The 15943-nt window shown below is 43.4% G+C and overlaps 1 protein-coding gene and 1 long non-coding RNA gene across 5 annotated transcripts in view; both read right to left on the minus strand.

Annotated features, from left to right (window-relative positions):
* Window positions 1-6982, minus strand: LOC119143986. The gene is made up of 2 exons (XR_005102917.1): window positions 3936-6982; window positions 1-3012 (listed from the first exon to the last, which is right to left on the minus strand). It is a non-coding gene; the product is annotated as an uncharacterized LOC119143986 (long non-coding RNA).
* A 32-nt stretch (window positions 6983-7014) lies between these two features.
* Window positions 7015-15943, minus strand: part of FAM160A1 (family with sequence similarity 160 member A1) — an 89145-nt gene continuing 80216 nt past the window's right edge. For all 4 annotated transcript variants that reach the window (XM_037378701.1, XM_037378714.1, XM_037378725.1 and 1 more), the window contains 3 exons: window positions 12712-12890; window positions 12297-12435; window positions 7015-8227 (listed from right to left, as the gene is read on the minus strand). In XM_037378701.1, coding sequence (XP_037234598.1) covers window positions 7977-8227; window positions 12297-12435; window positions 12712-12890 — 569 coding nt within the window. In that variant the 3' untranslated portion in view covers window positions 7015-7976. The remainder of the gene's footprint in view (window positions 8228-12296; window positions 12436-12711; window positions 12891-15943) is intronic.

Genomic DNA, 15943 nt, shown 5'->3' on the forward strand with positions numbered 1-15943 from the left:
AGCCGCCTCAAGGAATTTAATATCTGCTATTTGAAGACAAATAATAAAAAAAAATCCCCGTGGGACAGGTGGGTCTGCAAGATAAAAGGCAGAGCCTATGAACTGTTTGATGTCGGAACGTTTTGCAGATCAGGAGCTCTCGGCATGGCTGTAGTGAGGCTGGGAACTCCAGAGTGGAGACTGAGGCTTTGACCCCAACTTGCAATTCTTATTTAGCGACAACAGGGCTCCCTGATCTACTGATCGCAGATGCCATCTGTGCGACAGCATTAGGCAGGGTGAATTAAGGACAGTTTCGTGCAGATTTTCAGCAGCAACCGTCCATGAACAGAGGGCCGAGGAAAATGCTTCACAAATTAAAAGCTGACACCAGACACTGTCACAACAATCTCATCTGCTCGTTGCTGGAAGTCCTTTAAGAGGTCACTCCTGGGGGTGGAGAGATGATCCTTACTATCCTGTACAGCTGAAGTATCCCACATATGAGGTTGCAGAAGAGGAGAAGAAAGTTGTCTAAAAAGATGCTGGCAATGCTGAAGTGGTGAAGAAAGAATTTCTAGCGCTCAGCCTTGGCTGCAGAGTTTAATTTTAACTGCGTTAAAAATAGAAGCACATGATAGGAACCTTAACTAAAAAATTTACAGCTAGAGGATTCACACTGCAATTTCACTGCGGCCTCTTTCCACTCCACTTCTGCGGCAGGGTGTCAACGCACTGAAATGTTCTCATTTCTGCTAGGAGCACCCCTCTGCCTACACACTTTCACAACCACCGACCTCGGCGGCACCTTCTCGGTGATCTACGGCCCTGGGTGTATGCTCAGCATGTAGACGGTTTGGTTCTTTCACGTGAAGAAAAACAAATCGGGTTTTCACTCAACTCTCCCTTTCTCAAACCGCGTGAGAGAGATGGAGTAGCATGCTGCTGGTCTTCCTGTGCTTGGTGCCTGCGTGCTGTTTATAAATACTCCAGAGTTCACTGGATTCTGCTTCACATCATGGCCGTGTAAAACCAAGTTAGAGCAGAGCTGAGGTCAAGATTGGTTGACCCAGATGCTTAGAAGCTCACTTGCATTGGGTTGGCAGCTGAGCAGAAGTCATCCCTCTCCCCTCAGAAGCCGCAAACTTTCAGGTAATATGAAGATACGTAAAATTCTATTGCTAATAAGGAAGGCAGTAAAATAAATACGAAAATACAAAAAAGCTCTCTTGACCTGTGATTTGCTGCACCTTTTTGTGCCCATTGTGATGGCCCATGTGAACTCCACCTAGAGGAGCCCCTGGGCCGAGCTGGGTCGCTCCCGATGGCCCTAGTGAGCAGTGCCCACGTCCTCCCTCTAGGACTATCCTAGTCCCAGACCCTTAAGGTCTCCCGGAGGGTGGACAGGCAGTTCACAACCATCTGCAGCGCTTGCTGACCAGCTGTGTACGTACAGCTGGAGAGGGAACCCTGACCTTTGCTGTTTCTCCCCTTTGGCTCCATGTGAGGCCCAGCTCAGGACCCCGCAAATGACTCCATGTCACCTGCTGGCTTTTCCCCAAAAAGAGACTGGTGACAGCTGTGCCAGACCCCACGTTACTCCCGCACGTACACAGGCAGCCAATTATTTCACCCCACATCCATCGCCTGGTCATCACAGCCCCTGGAGAAGGGCCTAGAGCTGGGTCAGTACTCACGGCTGCAGAGGTTGTACTACCAGGAGCTAATCCCAACAGCAGCACTTGAGGGCCAACAGGTTTGCCGTGGGGAACGCTCCCTCCACGCGCAGGCATGCTGTGTAAGCACCAAGCAGGATTCTGCAGACATATGGTCGCATCAGCCACAGCTTTACCTAAAGAACTTACACCCACTAACCAGGCATAACCATCGGTTAAGTTATATTTTACTTTCTGAGTAACTGAGTTTGAGAGGCCAGGTTTTCAGACTGGTCTTAGAGGCTATGAGGTTTTTCACACTGAAGCTCAAAAAAATGACTCTGGAGTTTTACGACAGACGCTGGTCAGAGTTTCCAAACCCAAGCTGTGCATGGACACTGAGAGACACCTTGAGGGACACAAGACGACATTTCGCCTGAGCTCTGGCCAAACAGACACAGCGGCACTGAGCTGGACACAGTTAAGTTCTCCTGGATTTGATTCATCCACGTTATTTTTTGGTCTAAATCCAAGCTAGTTATTTTTCAGGTACGCAGCAATAAAACACAGCTGCTGTGGCATTGGCTTTGTCAGAAATGTAAGTTTGCAGGTATTTAGCCCATGAGAGGTAATTGTATGCGGGCAGTCTGCCGACGTGCCAGAGAAAGTTACTTGGTTGAAAAATGCAGCCTTTGCACAAAAGTTCCATCAGGGCTTTTAGCCCAGAGACTTCAGTCTTCATTTAATCCAGCTGCCACACAAGAACCATTATAATCAATGAACAAAAAGATTTGCACAGTCAGCAGCAAAATGCCACTTCAAGTACCTACATATTTGAGAATCCAAGTAATGCTCCTATTCATAATCAAGAGGCTTCCAACCAGGCGTATAACAAATGAAACGCATTGATGCTGAGCCACAACATGTTTACAAAAGGTGGTGGCCTCTAAAAAATAAAGTACATCTAGTCAGAGCTGGGCTTCCACTGCCAACAAAGTCACTGAAATAGCATTGCAGTCTGCGGCCGGACAGCTGGCACCACCTCATAGTAGCCAAATACCCATTTATGCAAGCCTGACACCACCTTAACAAGGAGCACTTTTTTTTTTACTCTCCTTTGCACACTCCTGGCCCAAAACATTACGTAGCAGTGCTGTCCACTTGGACAGTTCCCATAGGGCACTGCCATATGCATTTTTCACATTTGCTACGAGTTTTCTCTTTCTGGTCCTCAGTAAATCAGAGCAACACAAACATAAATTCTTACAAAGAGGCAAGTGCCCCCTGCTCACCTGTGGTGTTTTACCTTTGGTTTGCTCATTAACGCAAGCAGCCTGGGTGTCATGTACCCTCTGTTTCTACTGATAATGCTCAAAAGCTGCAAGGAAGAACATACTGTAATTATCTAAATCTGATCTGGACACAGCAACGTTACTGTACTGTGCCAGAGCTATCTGAGTTAAGAAAAGAAAGAGGAAAATCCCAATATTCTACTCACAACCGCAGCTGCGGTTTAAATGTTACAAATGTAATAGGAGCCATCATAAAAACTGCAGGCATGACATAGCAATTTCAGTAAATACAGCACAGTAAATTGCTTATTAAATCAAGCTGCCCTCAAACAGGAGCTGTGGCTACAAATTCAAATGATACAATGACATAATTTAACGGCACCAAATCACACCGCTCCCATCCTTTCTTCCCAGCCCTGAGATTTTTAGCGCTTATAGAGCTTAAAAACCTTCCTGAAGCATGAAACATTCTGTGAGGCAACAGCAGAGTGTACAAAAGGGTAGTGAATGCATACACCCTGTGCTAGACAGTATACTCCTCTTGGTAAATAGAACTTAACCTCTTGAACTTAAACCCTTGGACTCTGTGGGATGCAGTAAGTTTGTTTGCAAATGTTTTTCTCTGAAGGAGCGAACAGACCCCTTGGGCATTGTGCCCAGGCCAAAGAGCAGCGAGAATGGCTCTGGTGACAGAAACATGCCTGTCCTGTCCTGTTCCCTTTCCAAAGCACAGCCCCTGCCGATGTCCACGGTCCACCCCAATCACACCGCGTCTTCTCCCATTCCAGGAAATGTACCGATCTTACAAAAAAATCACACTGCATTGGAAAGGCTAATGCACAAAGCAGGTGTGGCAGCACGACACCACTGAATTCATCAGACTTTTTACATAGTGACAAACCCTCGTGAAAGAGGAAATAAGTAATTTATGAACTGGATGCTCTGAAGGATGTATCTGGGTGTGCTGGTGGGAGGGACAGCCCGAGCCTGCTACTGGGAATTTTCTCACCTCCGTGGAATACAGCTGAGAACCAAAGCTCTCATTTCTCTTCTTCCAAACCAAGGTCAGGAAGTTACCGGGACAGAAGAGGTAGCACATCTGTCCCATCTGAAACTACACCACCAACAACTTGATCAACAACGGTTTGAAATACCGTCTTTTTCTTTAGGGCACACATGGAAAAGATCAAATTCAAGAAAAACGCCTAGAATACAATAATAAAAAGGCTGTAAGTAGGGCCAACAACACAGCCCATGAACTGCCGCTGCACACGTCCCAAGATCAGCACATGCAAAGGGTGATACTGTTTTGAACGTAAGCTGCCGAGCGCAGTAGCCCCAGTGAACACAACCCGTACGTGCATGTGTGCTGAGACTGACCCACAGGGCATCCAAAAATGGCCAAAGGTAAAAGAGAATGACTACAACTGTTTTAAGACTAGCCATTCACTTTATAGGTAGGTTGCAAAAAAATATAGCAGACTGAAGTTGCCGGAAAGATCCCTTGCTACAGCAGAACAGCTTAAGAACACACTCAAAGGCTACATCATTAGAAATGTGGCACTCCCAGTTTGAAACATCTAGCAGGAGACTGGAAATTAACTTTGGTAGCACTGAGCCACCACCTGCAGGTGTTGGAATAGGCCTGCCAACCCCAAGACACTTTGTTTGTGAGTGGTGCTGAGCCACTGCACCAAGGAGGGACTGCTCTCATCACACACGCATGCGCCGAGTGCAGCGAATCCGGACCGTGGAGCACTTCCTTACTCTTGGAAAAAGCAGCATAATGTTGTGTCCTCTGAGGGCCTACTGGCTGCATCACTGCTTGGACCACAGGCATTTAGGGGGTTTTTGGAAAAGATGTATCATTGGTAAAGACAGGGTAACATATTATCTAATTGGAGGGAAGATGGTTATTAAACAAACATTTGGCTGAAGAACTTACACATAGGCAGGCGATTAATCTCAAAGATCAACATTTTCAAGCCATATCACAGGTTCTACGTTTTGAAGATGCAATTCCTGCCAGTATATTTTTGCTGGGTGCTGGGCATTATGCTACTATCACAACTAAGACGTGGCTACAAGTCTGATGCCGCTCAGGAACCCAGTAACAGAAAGTTACACACATGATGGCAATTTTTACAGCCCCGACCCAGGGTCACTGCACTCACCCGCCTCTTCCTTTCGGGGAGCTGACAGACAGGTTTCTTGGTTACGAGGGGACACTGCGTACACACACAGTTCTGACCTTTCAGCAAGAAGTCCTTCCACATGATTCCAGATTTCAAAGGCTGAATTCATTCTGCCGGATGCAGAGCATAAGCTCTACTACAGCTTATGAGGTAAACCCTCCCCTTCCTCAAATTTAAAGATGCTTTTTTGAGCATTCCACATTTTAAAATCCCCACGTAGCTTAAGAGACCTGCTGAGACAAAACTGCCATGACTTTGTACATTTGTTGAAAACACCAGTTAAAATTAACAATCTCAGAAAAAATCCTTTCTACCCAGTAAATAAAGATTCTAATTTTAGAATAAAAACAAGGGAAGGGAGCGTTCACATAGTGACCTTACTGACTTCCTTGACCACTGGTCTGCAGAATTCTTTATTTAAAATAAGTATTTTTTTTTCATTCCTTTTTAAAAAGTCCTTCAGAAAAAGGATTGGATTGCTTCTGCAATGTAGCACTTATTTCTGAACCACTAAGAGTTAGCTGCTCACACGTATTTGGTACTTTTCCTTTTGCTCACGTAAAGTTCCTACCAGAAGAGGTGAGGAGCGGAGCAAGCACTGACACTGAATCCAAAATGCTAAAATACTTTCTATGCCCAACACTAGTGAACCCCCTCAGGCCAGGCCTGCGAGTACAGCACGGAAGACAGCACTACTGGGAATAGTGGGAGCAGGAGCCGGGGAGTGGGGAAAGAACCCACCATGTCCTAGGACAAGTTTAACACAACGAAACAAACCAAACCTTGATTTTCTCATCGCCCATTCACAACAATGCAGGGGGACAAGAAGGAGCTCTCTTAAACCCAGATAACTAAGATTTACGAAAAAATCTGCAGCCTTGGCTTCAGCTTCCAAGGAAGCTTGCGAGGTGAAGCAGGGCCACGTCGAGGGCAGCAGGTGATTTACAGGATGGCAATGAAATGGTGCCTAAAAAAACAAGTTAGAATTGAAAGCAAACCAGCAAGTCAGCTAGCAAGCAACATGACCCCCAGCTATCGTGGATGTGAAGACTGTACAGCAAACAAGCAAAGACAGACCCCGAGGAGTTCTTGAGGGGATTTTGTTAGAGGTACACTTTGGGATATTTTTTTTTTCCCTTGGAATAACCTACAGCAGTCTGAGACAATGAATGCGTCTCACAGCTTGTAGATTAAAGTACAACTTTTAAGAAGCATCTAAAGGATTCAGAAGTTTAAATTACACTGCAGATTGCTGTGGAATTTGACCTGTAACAAATTAGACTCTTCTGGAGCGTCTTTGTTTTTAAAGTGTTCTTTTCCCTTGCAGTCTCTAAGAAAGTGTGTTTCAAAATCAGGATGCTATTAACTGGAGCATCCCACATTACGGAATTACAATGAGTAGGAGAACTAATGTTTGCAAGTGTTATTTCTCACTTCTGTTTCTTCAGATTTCTTGGAGTCACTGTTAGTTTCGTTCCAGGACAAAGAAAGGGGTTTAAGGCTTTCATGAACTAAGCCCCTCTTTACGGAGCCAACTACAGCACACTGGAAGCACAATTATGCTACTAAGATAAGATGAAATGCAGAGGTGATGCACCAATTCATCATGTTTGGGTTCTTCTAATGAAGCCCATTACTCACAGAAGAGAATTTTCTCAAGCAGTTAGTCACCAGCAGACAGCTTTCCCTGTTATTCCTTTTTCTGCAGCTGGTGAATAGTCTGGTCTTCCCCTCACCATCCCCAAAGTGCAATATTAGGAAAAGTCAACACCTAAATTAAAAGTAAACAAACAGCATTTAACTTTCCCTTAACCAAAAAAATTAACAATAAAACAGAACAGCTTTCAGGAGCAAGCCAACCTTTTTCATTAAAAAAAAAAAAAGACACACACACAAAAAGAGCCTGCTGTCCTTTTAATACTACTGAAAGGTATTGAATACCTTTCTTTAGCTTATTAAAATAAGCATAAAAACAAGCTACATACTAATTACAGCTTGCATAGAAACATTTTGTTCTGTACTTTGTGCAAATCTTACTAAATAAGGCATGCCGAAGAGCTTAGGTAGCAATGCAGTAGTTATCAAAGAATGCTGAGAAACTGCAAGGAAAATTCCAGGCAGTCTGCAATCCACATCCACTTACACAGTTCATTTGACTTCAAAGACCAACAGCTGATAGCTGCAGATCTGTCTGCAACACAAGGCAATACGGTATGTGTAGGGTCCAGCACCTGCTTTCAGCTAGTCAGGGGTTTAAGACACATAAGAACACTTGAATTCAAAAAACCTGAGCCGCTAGTTAAGAAGAGGGCTTCAGATCCGGACCGGGAAGAACCCCATTTCAGGGAAAAGGAAAGGAAGGGGCAAAGAGGACAAGGACATGAAGAAGCACAGCCCTTCACAGAAAGAGGGTTTGTGTGTAGCTTTATACTCTCAACTGTCCCCACGGGGCAATGTTTTTCCAAACCGTCTTCTAATAAGTTATCCAGAAGAATATTTTTGGAACAGAAAAGGCTGAAGTGTTTGCCTCCCTTAGCCGACCTACAAGTGTCTATTGAAGACATTCGACAGGAATCAGTGACACTAAAGAAGGGTGGCCATGTAAAGAGGAGGAGATAAAGTAGGAAGCTGCAGTAACAGCAGTATCAGGAACGTCTAAAATAAGTTATGTAGCACAGAGGGAAATTATAAGGCCTAACATAAGGTAACAGGGAATAACATTTTGCCTCCTTCTTCCCCCTCCAAATCAAGTATTTTCAGGAAATATTGAAGTACAACCTTCCTTGGTAAGCAGCTTTGCATTAAAAAACTGTTTAAACTCCAAAAGCTTTTTAAAAAGACATTTAAAAAACCCACTAATAATAATCCTCAAAATCCCCCACTATTTTGTAACATAAAATTGAATGTTCCTGGGCCAGAGCTGCCAGCTCCTTCAGGAACTCTGGGAAAAGGGCAGCTGCCAGTACGGCATTCCTCACGTGTGCGGGAAGGTCAGGATGAGCCAGGCCTTTCTTTCCTTTCTGTCCCAGGAAAGGCTGGAATACAGCCGGGTAAGCTTCAGACAGGTTCCTTCCTTTACCTGTGTTGCTGCTGTGCTGGACATTACCTAAAGCCAGGAAGAAAGAAGAGGAAAGAAAAAGAGAAAGAAAGAAAAAAATAAAATAAAAAAAAAAAGACTCAGTATATTCAGTATATTAAGCACACAGTATTTATTTGTACAGTGTCCAAACCCAGTTTACAAGGATTGTGTTCAGAGCTGTAGTTTGCAGTACTGAGACCACACAGGGAGATACTCCACTAATCCAGCGTTTTAAAGTTCTACATGGCCTGATTTTATTACATTTTTTATTAGCTATCTTTCCCCAGGTTATATAATATTCAGTTCCAGCTCTGATGAGAGAAATATGTGGGCAGGAGTCAAGGGAAAAAGTAATATGGATTTACCTTATGAAACAGCAGATAAAATCTACCCATCTAGAGCCAGCATGGTTGTCTCAATGTAAATGATGCTGTGCTGTAGCCCTCCCCCAGATCAAAATATCATTTGGACTTCTCTCTCTTTCTCTGTCCCCTCCCTATGAATCACCGTGTAAACGGGCTTGAGGCCAAGCTACCACATCACCAAGCAAGTCTGAAGCAAGCTAGAAACTAAGGGGAAAAAAAGTTTGAAAATTTTATTTTTCTACCACTGTAGGCCCCGCTAGCTACACTTACCTTTAACTCCCAGTAAAGCAACTAAACATTAAAAAAAGAGCAAACAAAACCCACTGTGTGCTCTGCTGTATGATCTCTGCAGCCAGAGTTCAGTGAGTAAGGGCTGAACAAGCATCAGAACAGAGGGAATTACAGTGGCGGCAGCAGCACTTAAAATTTCAGTCAGTTGCTCCCTGTTTCAACCTGAAGCAGAACTGCACTTTAATTAGACGATAAATAATTTAGTGAAACTAAGAAGGTGACAAAATTTTAACAGTGATGGAAATAAATACTTTACAAAGATAAATTAACCTGCAGAACTCGCTGCCACAAGATATCATCGAGACCAGAAGCAAAGGCAGATAAACCCCTGCCTAACTCGCAAACGGACGTTCTCATGAGCCGTAGAAGTAAATCATTAAAAAAAAAATAAAAATAGGACTGTCATATTAAATCCCATACTGCAGATACGCCAAACGCTATACTGCTGCATTAAGATGAGGTTTCTTAGTCTTGGGTCACACCACCCTTTTTCTGAATCATCTCCAAGTAGCTACCTCAAGGAGCTGCAGATGAATGCCCCACCCAACGCAGAGCAAAGCAATCCCTCCGTTCCACACCTCTGTACTTTTGTTCCTTTCCCGCAGTTCTCCTAAGGCACTGTGGAATTACTGTACACTTCCAAAGAGCCAAAAGAAATTGTCATCTTCATCATCCAGCGCAGTTGTACTTTTCTTGAATTTCAAAAACCTTTCCAGCTCCAGACTTATCAATCATTTATATTGTTATTCTACAAATTTCTATCTACTGGAGACAGAGTACAAGAATTTCAGTGCTGTGTAAAATGCTGACTGTGGGAGGAAAACCAACTTAAATTATGAATTACAACGAAAAGAAAGTTTTGAGCTTCCCTCAAAGATTACTTTTTTTTTTTTTTTTTAAGTTTTCTAACATTAAAATGTTTCATAACTAATAGTTTAAGGGGTTTTTGATAGTTTTGCCAATATAACCGGAATGCTAGTATACTGTCAAAGCTTTTGTTTCTAAATTCTTCCCCTCAAAAAGCATAGAAATTGATACATTTCCCTAAAAATCATTTTGATTTAGATTTAACAGTTTATGGGGCAGGGAAAGAGCAAAGCACAGAAAGCTGGTCTAGGGACCGGGGATCAGATATTTTTTTTCTCTGGTCAGGACTGTCCACTTCTTCTTTCTAGTGTCAGGATGCAAACTGAATCATACAACTAGGAAAAGGAGAAAATGAGTACTCTGGAGAGATTGTTACCAACACACTGTAAGAAGGACAGCATTTCATATGGGATCTGCATCATGACAGCTCTACGTATCTACCCAGAACCCAAGGTACTGTGTAAGGAAACCACATACTCATGTAAGCAGAAAATATAACAAATTGTTCATTTCTGCTCAAACACCTTCAGAGACCACTGTTCTCAAGAGAAATGCTCTGGAGTATTTTGGTTTTACATTTGTGATCCCCACTACGTCTGTCTTCCATTTTTTGGACGTGAATTCTGTGGGAGGCCAGTTATGCTCAGAGATGCAGAAAAAACTTTGGGGTTATTCACCACTTCTGTTAGGGGGGAAAACCCTTCAGAGAACACCTAATTGGCATGATGCTCAAAGGTGGCATTCAAGCTAATGCAAAGAAATTCGACGAAAATTCTTCTTTTGTATTCTTTTTTCATTTACCATTATTGTAGCAGTTCCTACCTTGCACCACTTAATCAATATAATGAGCTAGTATGGGTTGATGGACTACTGAGCCAACTTGCCCCCAGAATCAGATTACTTGCATCACCTGCCTTGTTGGGAATTAAGTCTGCAGGTATCCAAACATTTATTTACTCTCGATCTGCTTGTCAAGAGGTGCCTTCTTTGCAGGAGTTGCCACAACACAGAAGAAAATGTACCAACAGGGTGACTAAGCAGCCTTGTTTCAAACTCCTAAATAATGACCAGCATGAGTCAACCTGGCAAATTCTGAAGCCCACAGAAGACGACTGACGTAAAATAGAAAGTATATTTATATAATGCCATTGGGAATGCATTATATAAAAGTTCTTACTGCCAGCACCTGAAAAAAAGGACTCTAAATGTTGCCTCCTAATCTCATCTCCCACATGCTAGCTACAATACCGTGTAATTGTAAGGCTTTCTCATCTATGGCATGCAGAATGTAGGGCTTAAAATGCTACTGACACTTGCAATACACAGGCCCTTTACAGCAGGCACCTTCCTACACCAATTCTTGGTCCAAGCCAGAAGCAGCCTTAGCAAGATCGTAATTTTATAGACTAGATGTACTGCAAACCTTAGAAGTATATACCATGCTGACTGTAGAGTAGCTAAATTATTATTCAGAGCCTTGAAAAATGAAAATAAAATTAAAATGGCACATAAAAAGTCCCACTTTCCACATCTCTGGAAATCCAAGAAAAGTATAAACATCTTCACAGACGCATAGGCAGAGTGGGTGACTATTAATGACTCCCAATGATGAGTAAGCACATACCCATCAATGCAGCCTCTCTTGAACCCCGTTGCTGAGTCAACTCAATCACTGTGGTCACTGCCGTCACCACATTTGACATTCCCTCAACATGGGAACTTGGCTTCTAAGGGAAACCTGCACCCAACATCACCTGCTCAACAGCAAGCTGAGAACAAGCACGTCCTCAGGGCAGGGCCCCAACTCTACCAGCTGCCTGGCTGTACCTGGAAAGTTCTTAGTTAGAATGTAAGATTCTTCATTTTTCTTGTTTTTCCTAGCTTCCCCCATGGCAGTGTAAATACTGGTAACTGTCAAGACAGGTGTAGTGTGCACTGTGCTTGAGACACAGCAGATGTTATGAAGTCCCCTGGAAAGCTGGCTTTTCCTGGGTTTTACACGCACACCCCCACACCACCTCCCTTCTTTTTTTTTTTCTTTTTTTTTTTTTTTTTTTTTGCTTTGTTTTTCATTCAAGAAAGCACATTCAAAGTTTTCTGGCTAATATCTATCTCCTTCAGCAGTAGCTGAAACCATGATACACAGCCTTATTCAATTGTTGCAGAAATCAATTCATTCTGGACTTCTGTCCTCCCTACCATTTATCAAAAAAGAACCAATGACCAGCTGAAGGTCAGGCTAAAAATAAAATGAAATCATACACATATGCCATCTCACCTCATGCCTTGAAAGCAAGTTTGTTTACAGCCAAACTGACAGCAAGCCAAGAGCTGATTTTGTTACTCCTTTAAACAGACATTTTCTGTGCTGAATAAAAGCTTCTAAAGAGCAAAGAATATCCAAATAGATCCATATACTGTAGCCTACTGAGCATCATCAGTTTCAAGTCAGAAGGATACATCTGGTTAACGATATTCACACCGCACCTACTTTTAATCATTCTGTAGAAAAGGAGAGAGGCAACTGCTAAGGCATTCCATCCAGCACTCCTCCAAGTGCGGTTAACATTTACCTTTGGTTAGCAATTCTTCTGCAGCATCAGACATGTCCACACGAAAAAGCAGGTACTGTTGGGCCTCCAGGAGAAGACCTGGGAAGTCTTTTTCATTGGAAGCAAAATGTTCGATTTTGTTTTTCACAGATGCCAGCACCTGCCAAAACAACAGTAACAATTACTTCTTCCTCCCTTGCTCCCAGCGCAGCCACAGACCGAACACCCAGGCTTTCTCTAGCTGCATTAAAACAGAGTTACGATAAAAGTTACAGTCATACAGAATTTCCAGTTCTTTGCACAAATATAATTAAACCATCGAAATGCGATGAGAGGCTCTCAGACAGGTGGGAAAGCAACAGGTGGAACTGAAAAGAGCTGATGTAAGGTTTAATGAGACACCAAGAGGCATGACTTAACACTTGTGGTAAAGTACCTGATAAAGTGACCGCACACTAGGCTGAAACACCATGTTGGTGTTGAGCAGAAAGGAGCGAAGAAGAGGCTGTGGGTAACTTGCCAGCTGAGTAATAATCCCAATAAGCAGCAAATTTACATGCAAGGAATTCTCCAGCATGTTCTCCAGCTTCGACAACACTACGCTGATGAATGGTCCTGCAAGAAAAGAAGGAACCAATGCTTTTCGTTTTCGCAGAAACAAAATCCCAAGATCCAGGAAACAGGCATTTAAAATGAATTTTGATCATCATAACCAACAAATTAGACTTCCCACATGCTAACTAAAGCCAGCAGGGAGAAAAACCAAACTGTACCTGAACAGACAAAATAGACTTAACGGAAGTGTTAAAAGCTTTCGTGATTAGAAGCACTTTTGCTAGCCAATCAGATTACATTAATGGCATATTTAACATGCATAACTATTCTACTTTACATGTGCCAATAAGGATGTAGCCTAGTACATTATGGTCTACTGTTCTATTCCCCTTGAAGTTAATCAGAATGGTACTGCTGGTTTCAATGCAAACAGAATCTGTCCTTTTTACTCGTGCCTTCTTTCTACAGAAGGACCAGGCAAAGTAAATTATAGCTAGCTCTCTTTTCTTATCAAAAAGCTGTGGTGTTCTAAAAAAAATATGAAAGTGCTACTCTAAACGTAAAAATTAAGATCTGTGATCGTTCACATCACGAGCAAAGTCATTTTCAGTACTGCAGTCACACAAAGCAGGGAAGACATTAAAATAGATTTATAAGCAAAATTATTGGTAGATGTCGGCTTTATCATATAAATGTCACCAATAAATAATAACTTTAGGTTGCGTATTCATGCTGCAGGATAACTACTGAAATACAGAAGCATTTACCATATACATAAACCCTTAGTGCTCAAGCTTAAGAAACTTTTGCAAGGCTGAGCACGATTTCAACCAAATACTACATCTCGTTAGACAATGCAGCTGACGTGAAGCTCTAGGCAGTCTCCACGAGTGACCTAAGCGCAAGTAAAGTCTTAGAAACGTCCCCTGTCCCACACCCAGTCCCACCACACGATTCTGGCTGCGTAACAGCTAGGGAAACCGTGCCGAAGAATGTCTGGGTGATGCAGCTACAGCACTGCTAGCTTTGAACATCCCAGCCTAGTCCCTGGCACAAGAATGACACCATGGGCATTTCCAGTGTCAAGCAGGTGACAGTGATGCGACCCCATTGCAGCTCCCCTCAGCTAGCAAACAGCTGCCGTTCGAACCACCTTGGCATAGTTTAGTCCAGTTTCGGATGCCTGCTGTAAACTACAGCAGAGGCTAAAGCAATTCTGGGCCAGCGCAACAGCAAGGATCAAATCAGAAGTGCCTGTGTTGCCACCTCACCTAAGAGAACTACACTAAAAATTGAAGTCTATCATGGCTTATAGCAACCGTGAGTACCAAGCAAGCACTCCCCTGAGACTCATCTGTCACAGCTAATGCTGGCACAGCTCTACTCACAAGAGGAAAGGCAGGAGGGCCAGTGCTGACAAGGCTTTACATGGCTGCTACATTGCAACCACCATGTCAGCCATCAGAGTGAGGGTTGGTATCGCATCCTGCAAGAATCCCCCCCTGCCTGAGCACCCAACGCAGCAACCCTCAAAATTTTTGTTGAGATACAGTTTCTGGTGTCCCAACATAACCTACTGCTTCCCCTCTCATGTTCGTAGAGACGTTTTCACAGAGCTCCTGAGGACCACGGTGCAGTGGGAGCTCTACTGTATCAAAAGGGATGGCAGGAGGAGGAGCTGAGATGTCGCTGTTTCTCTCCTCTAGGTCAGGCTTCAAAGCTGAGTAGGTAAAGCTGAAGCTAAATACTTGTAACAAGTGCTGTATGCCACTGCAAGAGAAGTTACCAAGATATATTTAAAGATTTCTCAGTGGCAGAGTGTTTTTCCCCCAAGAAATTATTGGAATGAGAATCAGAGGAACTAAGCAGAGTTTGCAAGCCTTGTAAGAAACAGGGTAAACAGATGAGAAGTCAAAAGACTACTCCTTTCCTGACTGTGCCTCTCTATGTGGCCATGAAGTCAAGCACTGATGGGGGGGGGGGAATAGAAATTCCTGTTCCTAAGTACAACAGTCTTTCTTGCTCGGCAGAAAACAAGGATGATAGTGCTTAATGCTTTCAAATTAGACATAGACACCAATAGGACATTTTCTTTGTAGATCCACAGCCTTGAAGACAGCATCTTTGCACTTCTGACACTTACTGGGTGTGGGAACTTCTGTCCAGTTATTCAAATCTACAGAGAGAAGCCCCATCCTATGACAGCATCCCAAAACAGTGAAAGCAAACAAAAATCCCCATCACACACATCTACAAACATAATACAACATTCCAAATTAAACATATTATTATATTTGAAAGACACTGCAACCCGACATTTCTGAGCTATTGTTATGAGCACTAGGATCTCTGCTAAAGCAAGATAAACAGCCTAAGAGTAAAACACGTTGTGGATGGGGAGCAAAAAGCAAGGCTTTTTGTGTTTTGTGGTGTTTCTGGTTTTTCTTTGTTTTGCTCAGTTGTGGATTTTTCATGGGTTGGGTGTGGGAATTGGTTTTGGTGTGAGTTTTTTTGGAAAGGAGCAAATGGAGGAAGAGACTACATGAAGAGTTAGAGACAGGGACAGCATTTTTGAGCTATATTTGACAGCAAGTAACAGGAAACAGAAAGGTTTGAATGTGATTAGCTTCCGGTACAAGGAAATTGCCACCACAGCAAGAATAGCAAACTAATTGAAAAAGTGGCTGAATTTTTCAATTAAGAAACATAGCCAGGCATGCTGGCCATAGCTGACTAGAAAGGGGTGCATTTCAATGGACACAAATGTTTGCCCCCCATTTCAAATGAACGAGAAGCCATCTTATGGAGGTTTTGTTTTGGATGAGGCAACCTAGATACATGATTATTTTTTTATTACTTGCATTATTGTCGTATCTCAGAGACCTAATTAAAGATCGGGGGGCTGCACAGCTACGGATGGAAGGCCCTGCCTGGCCTGCGGTAGCGCTGTCCCCCCCGCACGGCCGGCCGCAGGGACCCAGGCTCGGTGGGTGCCCCGCACCAGGCAGAAGCGCACCCCAAGAGCGGGCGGGGGGCGGGGCAGGGCGGGGGGCGGGGCAGGGCGTGGAGCCGGGCGCGACCCCCGTGCTGCCACCTCGTGGTGAAGCGTGAGA

The sequence above is a fragment of the Falco rusticolus genome, chromosome 1, assembly GCF_015220075.1.
Source record: "Falco rusticolus isolate bFalRus1 chromosome 1, bFalRus1.pri, whole genome shotgun sequence".
NCBI lineage: Eukaryota > Metazoa > Chordata > Aves > Falconiformes > Falconidae > Falco > Falco rusticolus.